At 41.4% G+C, this 22542-nt stretch overlaps 1 protein-coding gene across 1 annotated transcript in view; it reads right to left on the reverse strand.

The window, feature by feature from the left end:
• LOC100711197 (PDZ domain-containing protein 4) overlaps positions 1 to 22542 on the reverse strand; it is a 77011-nt gene that overhangs the window by 26044 nt on the left and 28425 nt on the right. The window contains exon 3 of the mRNA XM_025901474.1: positions 6009 to 6062. Within this exon, the coding sequence (XP_025757259.1) occupies positions 6009 to 6062 (54 nt within the window). The remainder of the gene's footprint in view (positions 1 to 6008; positions 6063 to 22542) is intronic.

Genomic DNA, 22542 nt, shown 5'->3' on the forward strand with positions numbered 1-22542 from the left:
GGTAGATAAAATTTCGGAAATTTGTCGGAACATGCATGATTTGCCAAAAACATAATGCACATAATGCACACCACCTCCTCCTTTTCATACAATCCACATGGGATTTATTGAGCTAAATGAATGCCAAGGCTCAGAATACGCTCTAGTGATCATAGACGTGATCTCAAAATAAAATAGAAATCTATCCAGTAAAAAAAGCAGACGCCATTTCAGTAGCAAAATGTTTGTGCAACCATTTTATTTCAATATGTGGCATCCCCACTCTGATAAGATCAGACAATGGGACACATATTGTTAATGAAGTAATCAGTAAGGTCTCTGAAGCACTAGGAGATACAACAGAGACTGAGAAAATGCATGGAAGAAACAGGGAGACCATGGCCTGAGTGTATAGGCCTGGTAAAAATGTGGATGAGACTGACACAAAGTTCTCAGAAACTCACACCTTTTGACATCATTCACGGTAGACTATTTCCACTAGCAATCACAAGTGAGCCTATAGTTAAGTCAATGAGAAAAACTACACTAGCCGATTGGATGACTAAATTACTTGAAAATAAAGAGATTGTTCTAAACAACTCTCCAGTATCTTGCAGGTTGAAACCAGGTGATTGGATCCTGATCAAAGTACTCCAAAGGAAAAACTGGAGTTCACCAAGGTGGGAAGGTCCTTATCAAGTGCTACTCACCACACCTACTGCCTGCAAAATAGCAGAAAGACCGTCCTGGATTCATCAAAGCCACTGCAAAAAAGTGAGTGACAACATAGACTAAAGGACACCGACGCCCCTGCCTGTAGGTGATCTAGGAAGGTGGAGAGAGGGCTGTTTGGGTAGAATCCCGCCCTGTTCTTCTCGCCCCTAGTCTACTCACCTATAGGACTTGGTGCGTCTGGTCATCATGAAGACGCTCGTCCTCCTAGTGGCTAATATTGCACTCCTGGTGAGTTTATTAACACTCACCCAAAAGAAAGAAGATGGACACATGACAACTCACATCTTCGTGACATGACACAAGACCACATTCACCCATGGATGAACAACGCATGGTATCGATATATACATGACAGCACACCCAGAAAAGACTGCTATGTTTGCTCCTACATGCCTCCAACGACACAGTACGCCGCCTTGTATGCGAAGGGAATGGACATAATTCAAGCAAAGTGTGCCGCGAGCTACGCCAGCCGTGGGCATCAATTCCAGGGAATCGTGGTCAACCATGAGGAACCACTCCAGATAGGACAACGAAACGGCACATGTGACGAATGGTTCTGGGTTGACCTGAGAGTGAAGCACAGAAGTGAGGCTAAATCATTCACAGTCTTTCTTGGAAACAATGGGAATTTGAGCCACAGCCTATGCTACCGCCAAGAGAACGGATCCACGCTAATGGGAAACACCACCAACTGCAAAGCAGTACAGACACACGCTCCTGGAGGGCCCGTGAAAAGCAACAACATCTCAAATGGCACCTTCTGGGTGCAAGGGATGGCCTGGATCTGTGGCCAACAGGCCTATTTCATCCTTCCTGGGAAGTGGACAGGTCAGTGCACTCCCATTTTCATATCTGACCACACTTTCAAGATAACCATGGACGCCACGTCAACATCAATGTCAACAACAAGGAAAAGATGAAGCACCCCAGATCTCAAGCAGCATGATTCCATATGGGGTTTCGATGTCCCGGAGGAATTTAAACTTTTGACTGAAAGACAAAAGGTTCTGAATGCTTCATGTAAATTCAACGACGAACGGGATCAAGAGATTGACGCTCTGTGCATTGCAGTAATGCAACACAGGGTAGCATTGGACATAATTCTCGCCGAGAAAGGAGAAAGGTGTCCTCTTTAACAACACATGTTGCACATACATTCCAGATAATGTGCACTCACCGAACATGACTGATGCTCTGAAAATACTCAGACAACTTCAGGATGCACAACAACAAGACTGGCTTACGTGGCTCTTGGAAGTCCCTGCTGATTAAAGGACATGTTTTGTTGGTGTTATAATACTGTTATTGTGTCTTTTCACTTCATGTGTCATACCTTGTTTGAAGAACATGGTATCAAAAATGGTAACTGCTTCAATTCATGCTTACATCACCCTATCACAGAATGATGAAGATGATAATGAGACAGACACTTGGATATAACATACTCACAGAACCCACTATTTTATGATGTCTTGGCTAAAGATGTCTGCAAGTGGCCATAGACTGATGCACTGTTAGTGGTTGCTATGTACATATAGGAAGGAAAGATCAAACAACAGGAGGGAATGTTAAGGGATTTCTTAGGATTTTAGGATTTTTATTATGTTATGCTTAAAAGTACATTTCATTATCTAAATGTGTTTGCTCTTTCTTATTCAGCTTAACCTCTGCAACTCTGTGCAGACTCCTAAATGGGGAAGTTACACAGGAAGCCTGCAGTTCTATTTTCTCTCTTCCTGTATGTGCTCTCTGAATAAAGACTCTTCCTTTTTACTGCAGCGGTGCGAGTCTCCCTCGACCGTGTACACGTAAACCTGTCTGAACCTTTTTATTCCGACCTGGGTTGCAATTCAGGAAAACTCCTGACAGACAGCTTCAGTCTTCATAAATGAGATGTAAAAACATCATGAGATTCTGTCATATTATATTATATTATATTATACTATATTAGATTCTGGGCGATCGTGGCTCAAGAGTTAGGAGTTCGTCTTGTAATCGGAAGGTTGCCGGTTCGAGCCCCAGCTTGGACAGTCTCGGTCGTTGTGTCCTTGGGCAAGACACTTCACCGGTTGCCTACTGGTGGTGGTCAGAGGGCCCGGTGGCGCCAGTGTCCGGCAGCCTCGCCTCTGTCAGTGCGCCCCAGGGTGGCTGTGGCTACAACGTAGCTGCCATCACCAGTGTGTGAATGGGTGAATGACTGGATATGTAAAGCGCTTTGGGGTCATTAGGGACTGTTAAAAGCGCTATATAAATACAGGCCATTTACCATTATAAACAGATTGAAATGAGGAAAAGCTAAAAGAGTAAAATGTGGCTGAACAAACAAACCAGAAGGATGCTGGTTTGATTTATCTGCTCTTATATTTAAAGAGCAGGGAGGAGAAATGTTGTTATTCTGCTGTCTGTGATGCTGCCTGCCTTACAGTGAAATATCTTTATGTGGAGTAATGAGACCAGCAGGAAAAGCTGATCATCTGGGGAGTAAATACAACGGTAATCATCTACTTTCAGAAATACAAGTCTGTCATTTTTGTTCTCGCTAAATGTTGTGCTTGAAAATACAGTAAACTTAAGTTATTAGGATTCACTCTGTGGTGACCTCTAATATCAGCAGCAGATGTTCGTATATGATCAGTTTTTGAATCCTTGTGCTGAATATAAAATAGCAGAGTCTAATATTTCATATTCACATTTCCTGAGAATGAAAGTGCAAGCATGGTGATGAGCCAGAAAAGCTCCCAACAAACGAGGACCAACCGCAGAAGGAATAATGACTCTGACGAACAAAAACCGTGATTAATGAATCAGCCTGAATTTAGAAATCAGGTGTCTGAGGAATCTGATTAACAAGTGAAGGTGGAGCACAGGAAAAAGGTTTCAAGGTCGACTAACATTCAGGATAGTGGAGCTCGCTGGGCACTCGGTGGTTTACCTGAATGAATCCGTTTGGCTTTTAAAAGCTTTGTGGACAATTTTTCAATATAAAATCAGAAAATAACAGAATTCAGGAAAAAAGAATTACCCTTTATTTCCAAAAAAGATTATTTTACTGAGTAGTGACTTGATTATAGTTGGATGTTTAGTGTATTTTGTAGGAGGAAGTTGTAAGGAGTAGGAGGATATTTTGCTGCTATTATTTGCTGCTATTTTATTTCATTTTATTTTATTTAATAACCGAACTGAAACTATGTATATGTACTCTACTGAATAAATGTTTTAATCAAGAACCTCTACTAAAAGCTTAATCAAAAGATATAGATACATAAAAGATACTAAAGAATAACCTGATTGTTCATAACCTGCTCAAAATACTTGCACTCAGACTCTGCTTTCGGTTTCACTTTTGCAAATCAAGCCCTACACACATGCAGTTTCCTGTCTCATTTTGGCACAGAGTATACTTCCTGTCACAATGCAGTCTGCATAGAAACATTTAAGATTATAAACGCATTCAAAAGCCTTTAGAATTATAGATTCAACTCAACAGTTTAACGCAGTTCTTACTGGACCTGTAATAAAGGCTGATATGATACCAGTATGTTTGAACATCTGAATGCAATATCACTATTAATAATTAATACAATGGTAATGATGATTATAAAAATAGCAGCAAATAATAGCAGCAAAATATCCTCCTACTCCTTACAAAGTGTTGCGTACACCATCACATTTCTAAGTTACAGCATGATGGAGACATTTACGATAGACACAGCTGGAAAATCAGCTTCAGCTCTGATTTTGTCCTGAGGGAAATGTAGTCTGCACACAGAGGCTGGTGGAAAAGAACTCAAACAGCCTTTAGCCAAACTGATGGATTTGGATTAAAATCAATAAACAAAAATGAAAAGAATAAATTCTACTTTATTTAATTCAATGAGGCTCTTTTTATTCTTTGAGTTGTGTTAAACAATTTTCTTGTTTAAAGAATCAATATTTAATCTGATGCTTATCTTTGTTAAAAGGTCACTAATACTGGATGTGTTTAATGTTGTGGTGCTTTTCGCTATGCTTCATATATATGTATATATAACCTCTGAGTACAAGATCCATAGAGGCTGGGGTCTATCACACCAGGCAAGACCCCAGGTGCAGGCTGTGTAAAGATGCCCCAGAGACAATCCAGCACATAACAGCAGGGTGCAAGATGCTAGCAGGCAGGACATACATGGAACGCCATAACCAAGTGGCCGGCATAGTGTACAGGAACATCTGTGCCGAGTATAACCTGGAAGTCCCGAGGTCAAAATGGGAGACGTCTCCAAGGGTGGTGGAGAATGACCGAGCTAAGATCCTGTGGGACTTCCAGATGCAGACGGACAAAATGGTGGTGGCTAACCAACCGGACATAGTGGTGGTAGACAAACAGGAGAAGACGGCCGTAGTGATCGATGTAGCGGTTCCGAATGACAGCAATATCAGGAAGAAGGAACACGAGAAGCTGGAGAAATACCAAGGGCTCAGAGAAGAGCTCGAGAGGATGTGGAGGGTGAAGGTAACGGTGGTCCCCGTGGTAATCGGAGCACTAGGTGCGGTGACTCCCAAACTAGGCGAGTGGCTCCAGCAGATCCCGGGAACAACATCGGAGATCTCTGTCCAGAAGAGCACAGTCCTGGGAACAGCTAAGATACTGCAGGACCCTCAAGCTCCCAGGCCTCTGGTAGAGGACCCGGGCTGTGAGTGGATGAGGTGGGAACTTTCTTGGTGGGTTTTATTTGGAATGACTGCTGCTCGGTCACTTACTGAACTTTGAACCTCTCTGATATTATTAAAGAGAAACAGTGACAGAGCCCAACAGAAAACCTAAGAACACACTCCGCTTATTTATTCTTTAATAAAATATTCTGAGCCACGTCTCTCCACGTGTCACTGTGTAATATTCTACTGAGGACTTTTATTTAAAATGTTGTTTTAAATAAAACAAAGGTTGTGGAATCAGAGGTGGAAGCTGTACTGTCAGAGTGAAGAAAGGTGTTGAAACATGGAGGCAGTGAATACAGAAAGCTTAAAATGTAGATGTGGAAACATGAAAGAGAGCTTCTGGTTGCTCAGAGAGCTGGCACACACTTATCAGACCTTCCTCTGATAAATCAGTTATTAAAAGCTGTGTAGGTGGCAGAGTGGGAGGAAATATTCTCTATCTGTCATCAGCTTTATGGGAGTGGAACCTTATTAAAGATGACAGATAGGAGGCGGATGGAGGGAAGCAGGACAGCAGGCAAAGAGGAAGAGAAGCCAGACACAGAGGAGGATCACTGGAAGCTGACGGATGGCAGCAGTGAGGTGTGTTCTACCTTTACGTTTCCGTGTCTGTCCATCGGCCGCAGGGAGTTACTCCAGCCTTTCTGCTAATGAAAGAGGAAGAAAGACACAGACTGATGGTTACAGAGAGACCCCGGAGTTTGTCCAGGAACAGAAAAAGAGACAAAATTCCTTTTTTTCCCTTTTCTTTTCTAACACATGAGTTATTGGAGAGATTTCACATTTATGTTGCCGAAGGGTTTTTCCACATTTTAGGATAAAGTGTAACATTTCCCATTGGCTGCACTGTTCTCCAACATTTTGTTTAAAAACCCCTCAAATATTTCATTTTGCCACCTGTTATTTTATAAAGGCTATGAAATAAAGATCAGGGTCTAATGTTTTTAACAATAAAATGACGTCTAAAAATAAAATAAGGGTTAATAAATGTTTTTCTGTGTTTTGTTACAAACTGGATGCACAGCTCTGTTGTTGCTGCTTTTATGAATGAACAGTTTGTAATAATGATGAGGTCAGCGTGTGTAGAGTGCTTTAAGCACTTCTGCTTTTTAAACTGTGTGATGTCATCGTGAGGTAGGGGTGAGAACAGAAGCTCCACCCACCTGATGTTTGTAAGAAGCAGCCAAACAAAAAAAAAACAGGAATGGGAGGAAGTAACAGCTTCTTTCAGAGAGGCTGAACGGAGGGCTGCACTAAAGGAGCAGACTAAGGAGCATTACATCCATCTACTCATTTTCTTCTGCTTAGTCAATTCAGGGTTGTGTGGGGGCGGAGCCTGTCTGGGACTGAGGGTACATCTTAGTCAGGTTTCCAGCCTGTGCCAGGGCTAACACAGAGCCACAGACAAACATTCCCACTCACATTTACTCCTGTGGAGAATCACCATTTAACCTGATCCCACTGACTGCATGTCTTTGGACTGTGGGAGCAAGTCGGAGTACCCGGAGCGTTATGACGTGCTGGAAATGAGTTGAACAGATGTCCTTTAAAACACATCACTAAGATGACGACAAACCACTGTTTTGTCTTTGTGCTCTGACACTTTACAGATTTATAGCCATGTTAAACAGAATCTTTCTGACAAGCTGAGATTAAAACAGGAGCTCGTGCTTCACTGAGGATCTTTGTGGATCTTTGTTGTCGCTGTTGGAGAGCTGTCATCAAACACTTTTCACGGTTTTTGTTTTGGTCTGGATCAGAAAAGGAGGCGTCTCACAAACAGGACATCGCTCCTGTCTGTGTTCAGCTTTTTCAATCACAAATCAGTTTTCACACCATTAAGTATCTGAAACCAGTTCTTCACCTGCAGTAAACAATTTTTCTCCATCTGTGTATTATTACTCAATTAATTACAGTTTAATTACTTTAGGAATTATTTATAACTGGTATTTTTTTCAAGTTACTGTTCAGGAACAACATGCAGTACTCCTATGCTGTACTCCGAGGGGCCCCTTCAGTCATTTTAAGCTTTTCATGCAGCGTTAGGAAGATGCCAACCTCAACGTTACAAACAGAACCAAAAGGCTCAGATGACATCAGAAAAGCGCCCCTGCTGCCTCACAGCAAGACGGTCCTGGGTTTGAATCCACCAGCCGGCTGTGTGGGTTCTCTCTGGCTCACTGTACTTGGTCATGGGTGTGAGCATGAATGGCGCCCTCTCTGTGTTCGCCCTGGGAGGGGCTGGTGATCTGTCCACAGTGAAGCACGAGCTTTATTACACACTGAAGCATTTCTGCTTATTGATGCTGTTTTAAATAATTATCAGACAATTATCTCCCATTTAGTGAGCAATCAGCAGCAGGAAGATGTTTAAATATAAAATAGCATAAAACCTGTTTTCACGTGATGTCACAAAGTGCAGCATCATTCCCGTTAGCATTCTTAGCCCTGGTGAAAACATTGCCACTAACCTCATGGTGGACATTATGATGAGATCTATTCCACGTCCAGACTTCAGGTTTAGTGCCACATGTTGCAGCACGCAAACTGTCAAACACACAGTGTTTTGCTCAAAGGCGCACACTTAAGGCAGAACAGATGCCAATTTACAAGCTAGCCGCTCACCTCTAGTTGGCTCCCACCTCAATCAACAGCTCATAACAAGCATTTACGCAATGAGCCGCAAGCTGCACACATTAGCATAAGTAATACAGCTGTAAGCAGAACAGAGGGCGTACAGCCGTCACTCAGGGGGAGATATTAAAGGAAACACCTGCTTAGAAATGAACATGCAGGTAATTATTTATGAGAATGTTCAGTGTTTCTGCAGGTATGTGCTGTAATAATTAATGCACTGTATCTATTAGCTGCTCAGGCGTGCTGGAGTCATCACTCATCAGATTAATGTGGGCAGACACACACTCATCAGACTAATGGCTGAAGACACACATGCAGGAAGCAACTAAATGTACAGCCTAACTTGCTGCTTCCAGGTGAGGCACACAGACACCAGCTCATGAATACTTGCATGGATCCACACAGACACACACCTCCTCCTCCTCCTCCTCCCTGCCTTTGTTTCAGAGCTAATTGTTATGCATTACATGCCCTCTGCAGGTTGTCTAGCAGTGTGTGTGTGTGTGTGTGTGTGTGTGTGTGTGTGCATCTGTACGTGTGTGTGTCAGTGAACATAAGGCTTGAGATGGTCAATATCCAGTCAATAATCACAATCATATATCAGGCCTGTTGTGGTGTTCTCACTGTTATTGTGTGTTTCATCTCCCATTAAACACGTCTGCCTGGAATCTCTGCACTGACTAAACACATTTCTGTGTGCGTGTGTCTGTGTGTGCGTGTGTGTGTGTGTGTGTGTGTGCATGTGTGTGTGTGTGTGTGTATGTGTGTGCATATTGGACACAAACATTTGCTCTTTAGTGTGTTGTACAAAGGCTATGAGCTCATGTTGAAGTGTCCTCCGTTTTAACGCTGTTGGAAAATAACTGAGTGATTTGGACTTGTTTGAGGAGGAAACAGCTGATGGGAGGAGGATGATGATGATGATGATGATGATGATGATGATGATGATGATGATGATTATATTACCTAGATTTGCAGGTGAAATATCCCTTGATGAGGTGAAAAAATCACCAGCTGCTGAGGATATTTATCAGTATTCTACGATTAAAGATCTGCGGCTGGTAGAAGAGTTTAGAAGTATTTTCTCTGTTGTTGGCTGCTGCCCGGGGGGAAGACTTGAGACTCAGCAGCCATCAGCAGGCAGTCATTTTAAAGTAAGGACAATATCTAAATGAAAGCTGTTCGTGTGCAGTTATACACACTGTGGCTTCAGTAATGACTCAGTCCAGATGTCATTCTGAGTTTCTTATTCTAGTTTTAAGCCCTGTTTAGTTTTACATCACTTTATATTTAGCTTAGATCTTTTAAAAAAAAATTTTTGTAACTAGTTCATTTATTGTTACAGTTTCTCTGCCCTTCTGTGTCCCTGTGGTCAGTTGCTGAGATTTCCCCTGTTTGTTACTTCCTGGTTTAATTTGTTCATGTGTGTTGTATTTAGTTTTGCTTCCCCTGTCTTGTTTTCCCTGATTGAGTTCAGCTGTGTTCCCCTGTGTTTTCCATCTCCCTGATTACCCGTCTGTGTATTTAAGCCCCAGTTTTCCTTCTTCATTTTTTGTCATGTGAGTTTAAACTAATTGTTTCCCGGCCTGTCTGGTTCCTACAGTTTTAACTGTACTTGTAGCATTCATGATTAAGGACTGGTCAAGTTGGTTTGGTTATGGTTGGTCAAGAATAAATAATTGATCTTTTGTTCCTGCACTCTGTCTCTCTGCATCCTGTATTTGGGTCCTCACCTCTTCAACATGACTCCGCCTCAAAGACGACGTCTGGTCCAGAGCAAACCTTCATGGGCCGAAAGCTTTCTGAGAGAATTATTAAACATGAGGAGCAGGAGGAGTCATCTGCACAGCACAGTAATACTGAGCTAACATAGTCCTCACACTGATAGCAAACACAAACTCAGAAGAAACTCGGCACCAGTTTTTGTCCAAGATGCTGTTCAACCATTTTTTTAAAAAAATGTAATTTATTTGACCCACCCCAGACACAGCGTATTAAAACCCTCTCTTTTCTTGGTAACTGCTTAACATACAGCATCTTTATCCTGTTCTGCGGTGCAACGAGCATCATGGCAGCTAGAGCCTCAGTACTGCCTCTGTCTGTATTAAACTCTGCTCTATCCTGTCAGTTGGTCATGTTCACTGTGTGTGAGGCAAATTAAGACATTTAGTGAAAAACATCCCATAAACTATATTCATAGTAATGCAATGTGGTTGGATGGTTTTCTCCTAAATTTTAAATTCTTTTAGCCTTTTACTATCCAATAGAGTTCACATCCTGTGGGTTTTTACTGGAGAGAGATCACACCTCCCTGCACTGTCATTCAGAAATTTAGCTAAGGCAGGAAAATTCAGGAAATGCTTTTCTCTCTTACTTTCAGCACCTCCCACAAAAAAAAAAAAAATAAAAAGTTAAAAGTAAGACAGAAAGATGGAAGTTATACTTCCTGTTAAAGCACAGAACACTTGGTTCTACCTGATCTATTACATGTACTTTTAGCAACACTTCAGGATGCTTAAGGAAACAACGCCTGTTACCTCTCACTAACCCAAGCACCATTAAGTCCTTTTATATGAATGTTTCACATTTAAATAAAGTAATGATGTTTTAAGGCAGAATGTTTCTATTTAAATATTTCACGTTGCAGATTTGATATTTAAACAGTTGCTTTTTGGTTTTTAAGTTGAGCTACGTGTGCGTGAGTGAGCAGCACGTGCGTGTCTTAGCTGTCGCCACTGATGGCGTGGCTGATAGATGAGCACGCTGGTGTCACTGTGTTTGTTTGTGTGGATGTGGAAGTTGAGTCTGAGTGTGTGATTTTCTTGTCCATGATAATTACAGCACTCAGCGACCCCCCTGCCGCGCTCCGGCTCATTACGGCGGCGTGCACGTGTGGGTACAGGGACGATGACAATACTCTGCCACATTAGTCCGACAGAAATCACAGCTAAGTGGAGTGTGAAATTAATAATTGAATGAGAGAAAAGAGCTGACTGTTGCCTTTTGTTGGAAACAGCCCTTCGACTTTTCCCGTGAGAGAACCCCGACGTCCGACGGAGCTTTCACTTCAGCTGGATGAATCTCCATCAGAAGCCTGTTGTGTTTAAGATGCATTATCGATTGTATTCAACAAGTGGAAAAAATTCCTAAAATCAGCCTTTTTAACCCTGTGGGGGAGACTCCATTACTGTTTGGCTCCTGACTTCTTCAGCCAATATTAACAAAGAACACATCATGTGTTCCTTTTTAATTAATAAGCCCAGCAGCTTCAGTTTGTCAAGAAAAACAAATGTTTTCTCCCATAACCAGAATCGAATTTAGAATCCTTCCGCTCACATACAAGACCCCATCTTATCTTAATGACTTTATAATGACTTTATAGTACCATATCACCAAATTAACAAAACTCCAACCCTAAAACTATCACAGGAAGCTCAGCATGAAGAGCAGTTTTAGGCATGTGAAAAACACAAACCTTTAAAAGGATGAGTGTGACTGGACTCTATTATTCCTGCACTTGGGATCAACGTTTAGCACCAGCTGACACAAACGGCCGTCACAACCGTGTCTGAAACGAGACTTGACTTCCAAACAGGCAGCAGAACTGATTAGAATGAAAGTAGAGACGAGTAAAAGATGCCACTGAAGCAGACGGTGCTCTGAGACTTTACAGGCCTGCTGGGCTTTTGAATAAAACGACTCCCATCAGCTTTAAGCTGCTGTGATCGCCGTGGCACGTGGAGCCGCTGGTGACTCCTTTTATTGTTCTGTACTGTTGTTGCCGTGTTTTCAGTGTTTCAGTCTGCATCAGCAGCTCCTGGGGCTTCAACACGTTTCTTCTCTCTGCTCATTAACTATTTACTGATTCCATCAACACACACTTCCACCACATCTATCAGCATGCACACGCACACAGAACTAGTTCCACATGAACACATTTTGCTGTCATTTATCTTTTTCACCCACCCAGTCTCTATAGCGCATGAACACACAAGCACACACAGGAGAGAGAGATGTGTGAGGGATCCATTTTTCATTTCAGAGCACGCCGAGGGGAAAGCAGAGATACTATAATCATACCCGAGGGAGAGAGCGAGAGCAGCAGGAGGAGACGGGAGCGGTCAGAGAGGAAGAAAGAGGAGATGGAGGATGAAATCAGGACAAACTGCAAGAAAAATGAGGAGCAAAAGGAGAGAAAAGGGGGGATGGTGACAAGGAAGATGAAAAGAGGAGTGAATGACTCTCTGCCTTTCTCTCAAACTATTCACCTCTCACCTCTTTCAGTCATCTGGACTTTCAGAGTCTAATAGCAGTCAAGCTGAGTTTGAAGCTCAGAATAGACCTAAAGATTGGTGGAAGCTACAAAACAGCCCTGACTTCAGTGGAGTACTGACTTCATTTAGAGGAGGGCTGCGGCATTCACAGACTCTGTGGTCAGTCTACAGCCACCTGTTTTTGGACAGGTCTCTAATTTCTACAGATACATTTATGAGTGGAAAAAGCAAATACATTCTTTTGAATGCATCCAGAAAACGACTGCAATTAAAAATCTCTTTGCACAAGTTGCATTTGTGGTGACGCAACAACACTAACCAAACCTAACCAAGCAGGCTGTGAAAAGTCTGAGTCAAACACAAAGTTGAATCTGAACTTTGAGACTTGTCTTCAGGGTGAGAATCACTGCTCCTGCGTCCTTACACAGATTCAGCCCATTATTTTTGTTCAGCAAAGCAGAACAACCACCATTAAAATGAGGTGATGGTAAACCTGCTAGCAGGGGGAGGATGGCACCCACTGGTTATATGGATGACACCCATTCTGCAGACAAAGACTGGTACTACTGAAAATTAAGTGATATTAATGTTTTCCGACAGGTTGTCATAAGAAAAAAATCTTTATCTAACACAGAACTTAAAAAATCAGTAATGACCTGCTGCTTCCTGCTCACACAGATAACTCAGCAAAGAGAAGAAGGAAATGCAAAAATAAGGAAATGACAAAACACTTCCAGTCAACAGTGAGGTCTTTCTTACACCACACAGTTTCTTATTTATTTCAAACATTTTTAATATATTATTACAGACCGACATCAAGCATCCAACCATGGTGACCGTAGGTCTGTGTCTCTATAGCAACCCCACCTCTCAGCTTTATTATTATAAAATAAAAAAGTAATTAAAGCAAGTTTTTAAAAAGTCCTTCCAGCTCACACCTGTGATGATGATCCAGACTCAAAGCTTCAAAAATGGAATCATAATTGCTACAATCATTAAATAATCAATGAGCAAAATGAAACACAGCTAACATCTGAAACTGGGCCAGGCTACAGTGGACACGGTCCAACTTGGTCCAGTTTTCAGTCATTATACTCAAATTACACTCAGTCGTGATTATTATTATCAACTTTTAAATGTAAATTGAGCTGAGATTTCAGTAAATGTGACATTTTTTTTCTTGGTTACTGCAGTTACATTTTTTTTTTGAAGAACAGACGTCTAAGAATTTAAAAACGTGCACATTTGCACGTCCCATCAAACAACGCAGACACACTTTGTTCGACCTTTGTTCACACAAACACCTCAGCTCACATTCTCACAGAGGAAAATCACATCTGTTGTGTTCAACATTGAGTGGAGTCTCCACAGAGCTCCAACCCACTGAAAACCTCCAGCGTTTCCTTGAAACACTCTTAATTATGATTCATGATTCAAACATTTCCATTTTAGCTTCCAGGCATTTCACTGATGCTTCTGCCGGAGCAGCAATAATCCACAACGTTCCTCCTACACAACATCTGTTCCTTGTTGTCGGCCTGACTGATGGAGTCTGTTTGTAACACAGACAGAAGGAAACAACAAGTCTTTAAATGGTATCGAAACCAGCAGCTCCTCAACTCACATAAGCATTTTATAAACAGATAGCTTGATGGTTTGGGTTTGCTAAGGTCAGCTTGGCCATTACATAAAAGTTCATATTCAGGCTATTCATAGACGTGGATCTTGAAATGATCCAGCGAGAGCTTGGTTTTCCAGGCCAGCGGTATATCAGACTTGTTTCCCGTGGAATCGCTGCCCTTTGACTCTGTTCAAACCATTTATGGACAGGATTTCTAGAAATAGCCAAGGATGTCAGATTTAACAGTCTCAGGATCTCATCACTGTTTCCTGTGGTCCTCTTGGCTTCATCTTCATCGAGCTGTGAGAGGTTTGCATCCCAGTGATGTGGCTGGGGGGAGAATTAGCACCTCGAAGTCTGAGGCCGTGTTTCTCATCTTAAAAGAGCTGAGATGAGTTGAGTAGGGAAAGAGTGAGAGATGTGATGCAGGTGCTGCTCTGGTCTGAAGTGATGATGAGAAAACGGATTATTTAAAAAATGAATGGATGGATTTTAAAATGTACAAACATCAGAATCAAAGTTAAATAAATGGTAAATTAAAGTCAAATAATAAACAAGGTGAATATACAGCAGTGAGTCGTAGCTAAATGATTAATGTGAAATTAAATGTGAACTGAAAACATTATGAACCATAACCCAATAAAGTTAGAAGATAATTAGACTAATGCTGCTGTTTTGGCAGCATCAGTCTGCTCTCTCTATATTATGTACAGAGACAATAGTGAGACGGGGTTGTCCCTCCAAACTAATCAAACATGGATGAAACCAGCAGCATCAGTTAGCTTCTGCTGAAGGGACATTTTTTTAACTCAAACGATGATTTTGACCAAAACTTTGCAATTTTGTCAAAATGTAAACAAGCAGCGAGTGAAAGTTAAAGTCTGTAATAACGCAATGCATACTGTGCAAACTGCTCTGCAGGGCTATGAGATCAGGTTAATAAACACAGAACAACAATTACTGAAACACGTACAGTCCACACGGACATTCAGAGGGATGAAAATCAGCATATGTGCACTATCACATTACTAGCTGGAACTATTACAGCATTTTATTTGTAGTTAAAGCACCATCGTGGTGCTAATCAGCACTCTGTAATAACAGACCAGCAGCAGGATGTGTACGCCGGGCTTTACTGACTCTTCCAGCCTCTTAATGTGAACTTTGACCCTTTGTGAAAGAGGAACATTATGAATCTGTAAGCTTTGTTTGGAGACTTTGGATGATGCTGTCCATGTGCCACTGTTCGAGTTTCAAACACCGAGGCAGCATGCACACAAACATGTACTAATGGAACAAGATTAATTTTACAAATGCTTATAGCGCAGTGAGGGAAACCGAACTATTCAGACTTCTAGCAGGTTCCTTCAGCCTCTGGAAGGAGGAAATCATTTTGGACGTGTGCATCCATTTCCCCATCCTGCTCTGCTGTCACATCCATACTTTCTCTGCCTCCATCGCCGTGCACTTTGCTTAGACACTGTAGACACATCTGGCTTTAAGAAGAAACACAGCTGGATACTTTTTCCTCATCCCTTTACCCAATTATAAGAACCTCTCTGACACTGAAGAAATCAGCTCCCTGCAGAAATGTGACTGTTGCCCATGTGCATGTAGATAAATGACCAGACTGAAAACTGAGATCTGACTCACACCAGCCAATTTACCACTGGGCGTGTATCCTGGCACCCAACTGCTGCTACAGACCAGAGCTTTTCTTTAAGGGTCATTTTACTCAAACAACCACAAAAACAATCTTTTTACTCTCTAATGGTTTCTAGCTTTACAGAAAGCTTTTGTTTCACGCAAGGGTTTGAGATGCCATCCTTTAATGCACTGCTCCACTCAAGTGTCTGTGTGGAAATGTCCGTGCACTTTTCCAAGTCAGTTTGTAGCTGGTGACAGAGGGAAGAACGTACGTTTAACGATGCCAATTATTAGGTTGTTTTTTTAACAAAGACATAAATAAGAAGAAAAAATGATAAGCGTGTGGAGAAGAGGATTCAGTGACGTGGAGGAGGTCCCAGTGAAGATTGAAAAGCAAATAAAAAATAAAAACATGTTGTGGATTCGAGGAGACAGAAACAGGATAGTTAGACCAGACCCTGATTAATCAGAGCAAAGGTTTTTTAAGGTGGAACGCTGGCACATCAAGTTAACAGACTTTAAAACTACGTCCTTCAATGTCCTTCGATTCAGTAACCAGAGGAAAATGTTACAGTGTTCAGACTGAAAGTGCCCCGGGCTTGTTTGAGCGGCAGTGTGCACAGGTGTTCCCATATTAGCCCAACAATCGTCCTCATCTACAGACACCTGCAGGAAGAGGAGAGGGGGAAGGGCCCTCACACCCACTGAGAAACAACACATCTGCAGTACCTGGTAAAAGTACTTGATACTTTGCTAGGAAAATGTTTTTATATACCTCCAGTATATAAAACCAAAACTGAGTTTGTACAGTTCCAATAAGCTCAAACGTCAATATCTGGTTTAACCACCTTTATTCTCTAACTGCAGCTTTCTTGTAATTTCTTGCAGTGATCTGGAGAACAGTTCTCCAGGAACAGTTCTCTCTTCTTTGGATGTTTCTGCCTTTTGTTCTGTTCACTGCCAGGATGATCCCACACTTCAGCAACACTGAGGTCTGGACTCTGAGGAGCTCAGTCCATGATGGAGCTCTGTTGTGTGTGTTTGTATGCAGATTTGCTTTTACTGCACTGCAGATGTGTTTGAGATCATTGTTGATGACAAATAAGATCTCCAACACTCCTGGCTGAAATGCAACACTAAACCACGACACATGTTGGTCTCCACTCAGGACCTGTGTCAGGTCTTTGCTAGATTTGTTTTCTTACTTCCTAACCACATGACCTTCACATACTCTTCGTCTTCTTTTGTCCTCCACTTGTTTAGTTTCTTTAAATGCAGGACTCACTTAACTCCACTGTTCCCAGAACAAACAAGGCAAGCAGCGTCAGCCCAGTTTACCTAAAAATCAACCTCAAATGAAATGTACCAAAGTTGTTTCAAACACAGTTCAGTCATGAAGCTTCCTGCCTGTTTGCACAGATCCTTTACACTTGACTTCACTAGCTGGGCCCACGTCCTCATTTGAGGTTTGACAGCGTTTTAGTAGGTAAAGGTGAATGCTTGGACATGAACTGAGCTGCGGTTTGGGGAAGCCCTCGAAGGGGACTGGCGACGGCTCCCGGGCCTGACAGATCCCCGTGTACTAAATAGGAGTGAAGTTAAAGAACTGAGAACAAGGAGGGAGGGAGGGGCACGTAAATGACAATGAACCTATATAGATGAGAACCAGAAGGAGTGTGTTTGGAGGCGTGGTCCCGCTCCTGAAATTCCGATACATAATCTCCAATTAAATCCGATTAGGAACTGTAGCGTGAGCTCATTTCACAGGAGTGTCCACGCGCCGTTAACAAAGACTTGATGTTGTCAAGCTGAGAACTCTGCAGTTTGTTTGATAAACCTCTTTGTGGGAAGACTGATGGAGATCAGAGTGTGAGGCAAGCTGGCGCTGACTCTAAGATCAGTTAGAGCAGCAGTTTGTGTGGAAACACAGCTCGCATTAGTGTGTAAAAAAAATTAAACTATGGCAGAAAGACATGTAGCTCAGGATATTTGCACAGAACTGTAGACCAAAGTTTAAGTACTTTGAACTCTCCACCAACATCCTGCTCTTGCTGTCAAATAAATGGAGAAACAGAAGAACCTGAGAGTGTGATTTGGGAGAACAGACTCTTTTCATGAGTTTCAGACATTGTGCATTTTGTTCCCACAAGGCTGAATGAGCGCCATGTGAAAAGGTTGAGATTCAGACTGTATGTAAACACAGAAACATGTTTATTCCAAACAGAGCTCCATAAGGTTTATGAAAAACTCGCCCGCAAGAATATCACTATTTTTCTTTCTTCCTTTAGTTTTTCTCTTTTGCATGATGTATCCATCCACCATCGATATTACTGAGTCGTGGCTCGAAACATTCAGCCTGCCCGTGGTGCTCACAGCAGCATACAGACACACATTTCATTTTGAAAGCGCAAACAAAGCATGTAGCATGTAAATATGAACACAAATCATTCAGATTGTGCATTATTAGCTTTCAGCTGCACATGATGGGCACTGGCACATATTACAGAACATATCTATGCTGATTCTCAGTCATGTGCCCATTATGTAAATCCACACTGCTTGCTATAAAACTGCCTTCGCATAAACATGCATTACTGCAGCGATGGGTTTTAATATTCATGACCTAAAAATCATTTCTTTTATCAACTTTGCATTCCTGCAGTCACACAGCACAGTCACATAAAGGTCATCACATTTAGGCATGATTTCATGAGAACCTTTATTACACCAGTTAGGATGATGATGATGATGATGATGATGTCCTTACTTTACTTTAGAATCGATTTTGGATCCACATGTTTGATTTGGCAGTTTTACCCTGATGCAGCCGTATGAGGACACAGTTCTGTGTTTTATTATGTGTTCTAATTTACATCCAGATGTGACCATATTCAGAAGGACGGGGTTAGCTGCTGTGTTGTCAGCTAATGCCAACAAACTTGGTCAGAAAGTTGCATCACACAGACATCAGCCACAAACTTTACAACTTATCAGCATCCAAATGGATTGAAATTACAGTACAGTTTCCACGAAGGAGAAAAACTTTCGTCTTTTACTTCTGTTATTCAGATTTTTACATGAGAGTCTGAGAGGATCAACTCACGTTTCCAGGCAGCATCAGAAAACATTAGCCACACTGCAGTTTCACCAGGTTGTGTGTGTGTGTGTGTGTGTGTGTGTGTGTGTGTGTGTGTGTGTGTGTGTGTGTGTGTCTTTGGGTTACATCAACCGACATCTTCAAATTTAATTTGATGATTGATTGGCCTTACAACTAGAAACTATGATATTTATAAGTGTGCTGTGTATTGTCAACATACAGAAAGCACCAAGTAAACATTTAAAATATCATGTCACATTTGACCTCTGACCTCTCCTTTAGGTTGAATAGATTAATCTGGAGGTCAAAGTGATAATGAGTGACAGTAAGGAATTATATTTTATAATGGTATTGCTTATATTTACATTAAATAGAAAATGACATATGAGGATTCTAAGTATCACATTACTTTGGACCTCTGACCTCTTCTTCAAGGTCAAATAAGGTCAAACTTTCATTAAAACTATCTGCTGTACTGGCAACATGTAAGAAATGATGCTGGTATATGGGGACTCTAAATATCACATTATAGTTTGCATGCTGATGTCACGTCACATTTGACCTCTGACCTCTATAAAACCTGTAGTTACTGGAGGTTTCAAGCATCCTGAGTATGCAGGTCATTTCGGCCTCCTAAAGGACTTCCACACTCTGAGTGCATAAACCTTTTTCCCCTCGTTGGTGGTTCGGCTATTTACAGTAGCTGGCAGACCGACTCAGTCAGAAAACATTTTGATTACATTTAATTTGAAACATTTACATGTGTTTGGAAAACATGTGAATGCTGTTACTTCATAAAGTGATGGATTTTTTAACCTATCCAACTACCCACACCTGCTCCATATGGGGTATGCTAGCAGCTCCCGCCTTGGTCTCTGACAGATACGCAAAACTTTGTTTTTCTTCATTTCCAGCCTCACAGCTTTGATTTAGAGCTTTCTGAGCGGTCTGAGTTTAATATCTGCATGAAGATGGCTGGTTATGCATGCTTTGTTGCTCTGAGTTTAACTGTATAACATAACTGAATACTAACACATAGATTACCTCCATCTTGTGTGTTTAAGATTCATAACTGCACAGTAAACACGATGCCGATCCAAGCCATCATCCACCCCCCTCCTCAGCCCCCGGGGGCTTCTCTGATGATGTGAGCTGTCGTTACAGATAATGGATTCTGACAACAATGTCCCTTTAACGCTCATGTTGAGCTGGTGATCGTGTTTGTGGACACATTTCACACCCTCTATACTGTAAACACATTCCCAGGGTCCCTGCAGAAGATTCCCTTACATCTCATTTACGGAGGTTTTGAATATTTTACTTGCCTGCAGTATGTAACATAAGGTTTCCAGGAAGCTCAAGTCCTTGTTCAGTACGTTTCTACAAAATAAGTACAGGTGCTAGCTCAACATTAACACTATTGTTCGGCAGATGCAGCACAAATAATCTCTCCTTTTTTTCCCTTCATGCACTATTAAACCCAAATCTTACTCCATGTTGTGCTCGGTTGTCCAAAGACACCGTCAGCTTCATGTCCCATACATGCTGGTGGAAGATAAGCATGTTATTGTGTTTTTCATTACATCGAACATTTGTTTTTCTAAAAATCTCAGAGTTGGTTTAAAAAACTACAAAGAGATAAAATGATCCCAGAACATTCCCAAAATTTCCACAGCAATGACCACAAAAAGACAAAAAACCAACCACACGGAGATGCAAAACATGTCAATCAATGTTTTGTGTCTGTCGCCCCCCGACTCATCAGGCCAACACACAACAGCTGAGAGACAGTCACACAAGTAATACTTTAAATGGGTTTTATTATTTAAGGGCTGCAGAATTAACATTTGTAATAAAATGTGATTTTTTTTTGTTTATTAAATGTTGTAAAAGAAAATTTCCCAGAGCTCAAATTCTCTCCTTCCAATTATTTCTCCGACAAACGGCAAGAATATTTGCCGTTAATTTTCTGAGCATTTAATCAGACACAGATTTGGACGCTGGCTCAGTCCTCTGAAATTTAGTCTTCCAGCTGCTGAAGCGAGTCCTCATCAGTCAGTCTTCTACTCTGAACTCTGACTTGAGTTCTTTCCAATGAGTACTTCCTGTCAGTGCAGCAGCAGTGCAGCATGGGAATCGTGGCAACACGTTACCACCTGGTGCTCCACTCAGATCCACAGCTGAACACAAACAAGCCGATTCGGTCCCTGGAGTGTTGCTTCTTTCAGCTGCTGAAGGCCTAATGAGGCGGCAGCTCATTAAGACTAATGCAGTTTTGACGACTCTCAGATAATAAAGAATAAAGAGCAACATGTAAACATGTTGATGTAAAACAGAGGATGGTCCACAAGACAGGGATGCCCACTGAGTCCACTCTTATTTGCCATTTTTATAGAGCCATTGGCTCAAGGGATTAGGCAAAATGATAAAATAAAAGGGATTAAAATTGCTGGAAGTGAGCACAAATTGGCCATGTTCGCAGATGATGTTTTGGTTTACTTATCACAACCTACTGAATCTTTTATGGAACTTATGTCAGTGTTAAAGGAGTATGGGTCCTACTCGGGATATAAATTGAATATACAAAAAACACAAGTCCTTAGTAGCTTTTATAGCCCCCCTCAAAATTTACTCAGCAAATACAAATTAGGCTGGGATAAAAAAACAATCAAATATTTGGGCATCAACCTATCAATGGATATAAACAGTTTGGAAAAAATCAACTATTCCCCACTTAAAAAAGATATCATGGTCGATATTAGCAGGTGGTCATTAACCCCTTACTTAACCATCTCTTCTAGAGTAGATATCATAAAAATGAATTTGCTCCCAAAGATATTGTATTTATTCCAGTCAATTACTATAGAAAACCCTGATAGATACTTCGTAGAATGGGATAGGATCCTCTCTAGATTTATATGGGCGGGTATAAAGTCAAGAGTTAAGTTTAAAACACTTCAGCTTCCCAAGGATAAAGGAGGACTAGGCCTCCCTTGCTTACATGACTATTATAGGGCAACTCAAATAAGAAATCTGGTGGGCTGGTGTAAACCTGGATACTGTTCAAGATGGAAGGAAGTGGAATTTTCCTTGGGAGGTAATTTCCCTGTCAGGGCACTGATAGGAGACCCTTCGGAGTTAAGACTCCTGGGAGACCCGGGTAACCCTTGGATAGTAAGCTCAATAAAAATATGGAAAAGAGTACTCAAAAAGAATCAATTAATACTTAGATGGTTTGCATATGACTCAGAATTTTTGCCGAGTAAGACCGACTCGACATTTAAAATATGGGCTAATAAAGGCCTTACCACATATAGTACTTTGTTGAAAGATGAAAAAGTGATGAGTTTCCAGGATCTTAAGAAAAAGTTTGGGTTGCAAAATCAAGATTTTTTTAGGTATTTGCAACTGAGGGACTTTTTGAATAAAAAGTTAAAACATCCCCAATTATCGACTGAGAATGAAGAAATTATTTATATATTCGAGAATGCATATAGAGATGCACCCTATCAAAAAATTATTTCCAAATTATATCGTTCACTGACCAATCTAAGGGGTCATGATACAAGATATGTTAAAGCTAGATGGGAAATAGAGGGCAATCTATCCTTAACAAGAGAGGAATGGGAGGGGATCTGTAGGCAGCAGTGGTCGGTAACAAGTTCCCCTTTGTGGAGGGAATTCAGTTGGAAGAATGTAATTCGTTATTTTATTACTCCGGCGCAAAAATCCAGCTATTCTCACAATACAACATGCTGGAGGCAATGTGGACATGTAGCAGCAAATCATTTCCACATTTTTTGGGAATGCCCTCGAGTGGTTCCATTTTTGAAGGAAATACATAAGGTCCT

The sequence above is a fragment of the Oreochromis niloticus genome, linkage group LG20, assembly GCF_001858045.2.
Source record: "Oreochromis niloticus isolate F11D_XX linkage group LG20, O_niloticus_UMD_NMBU, whole genome shotgun sequence".
Lineage (NCBI taxonomy): Eukaryota > Metazoa > Chordata > Actinopteri > Cichliformes > Cichlidae > Oreochromis > Oreochromis niloticus.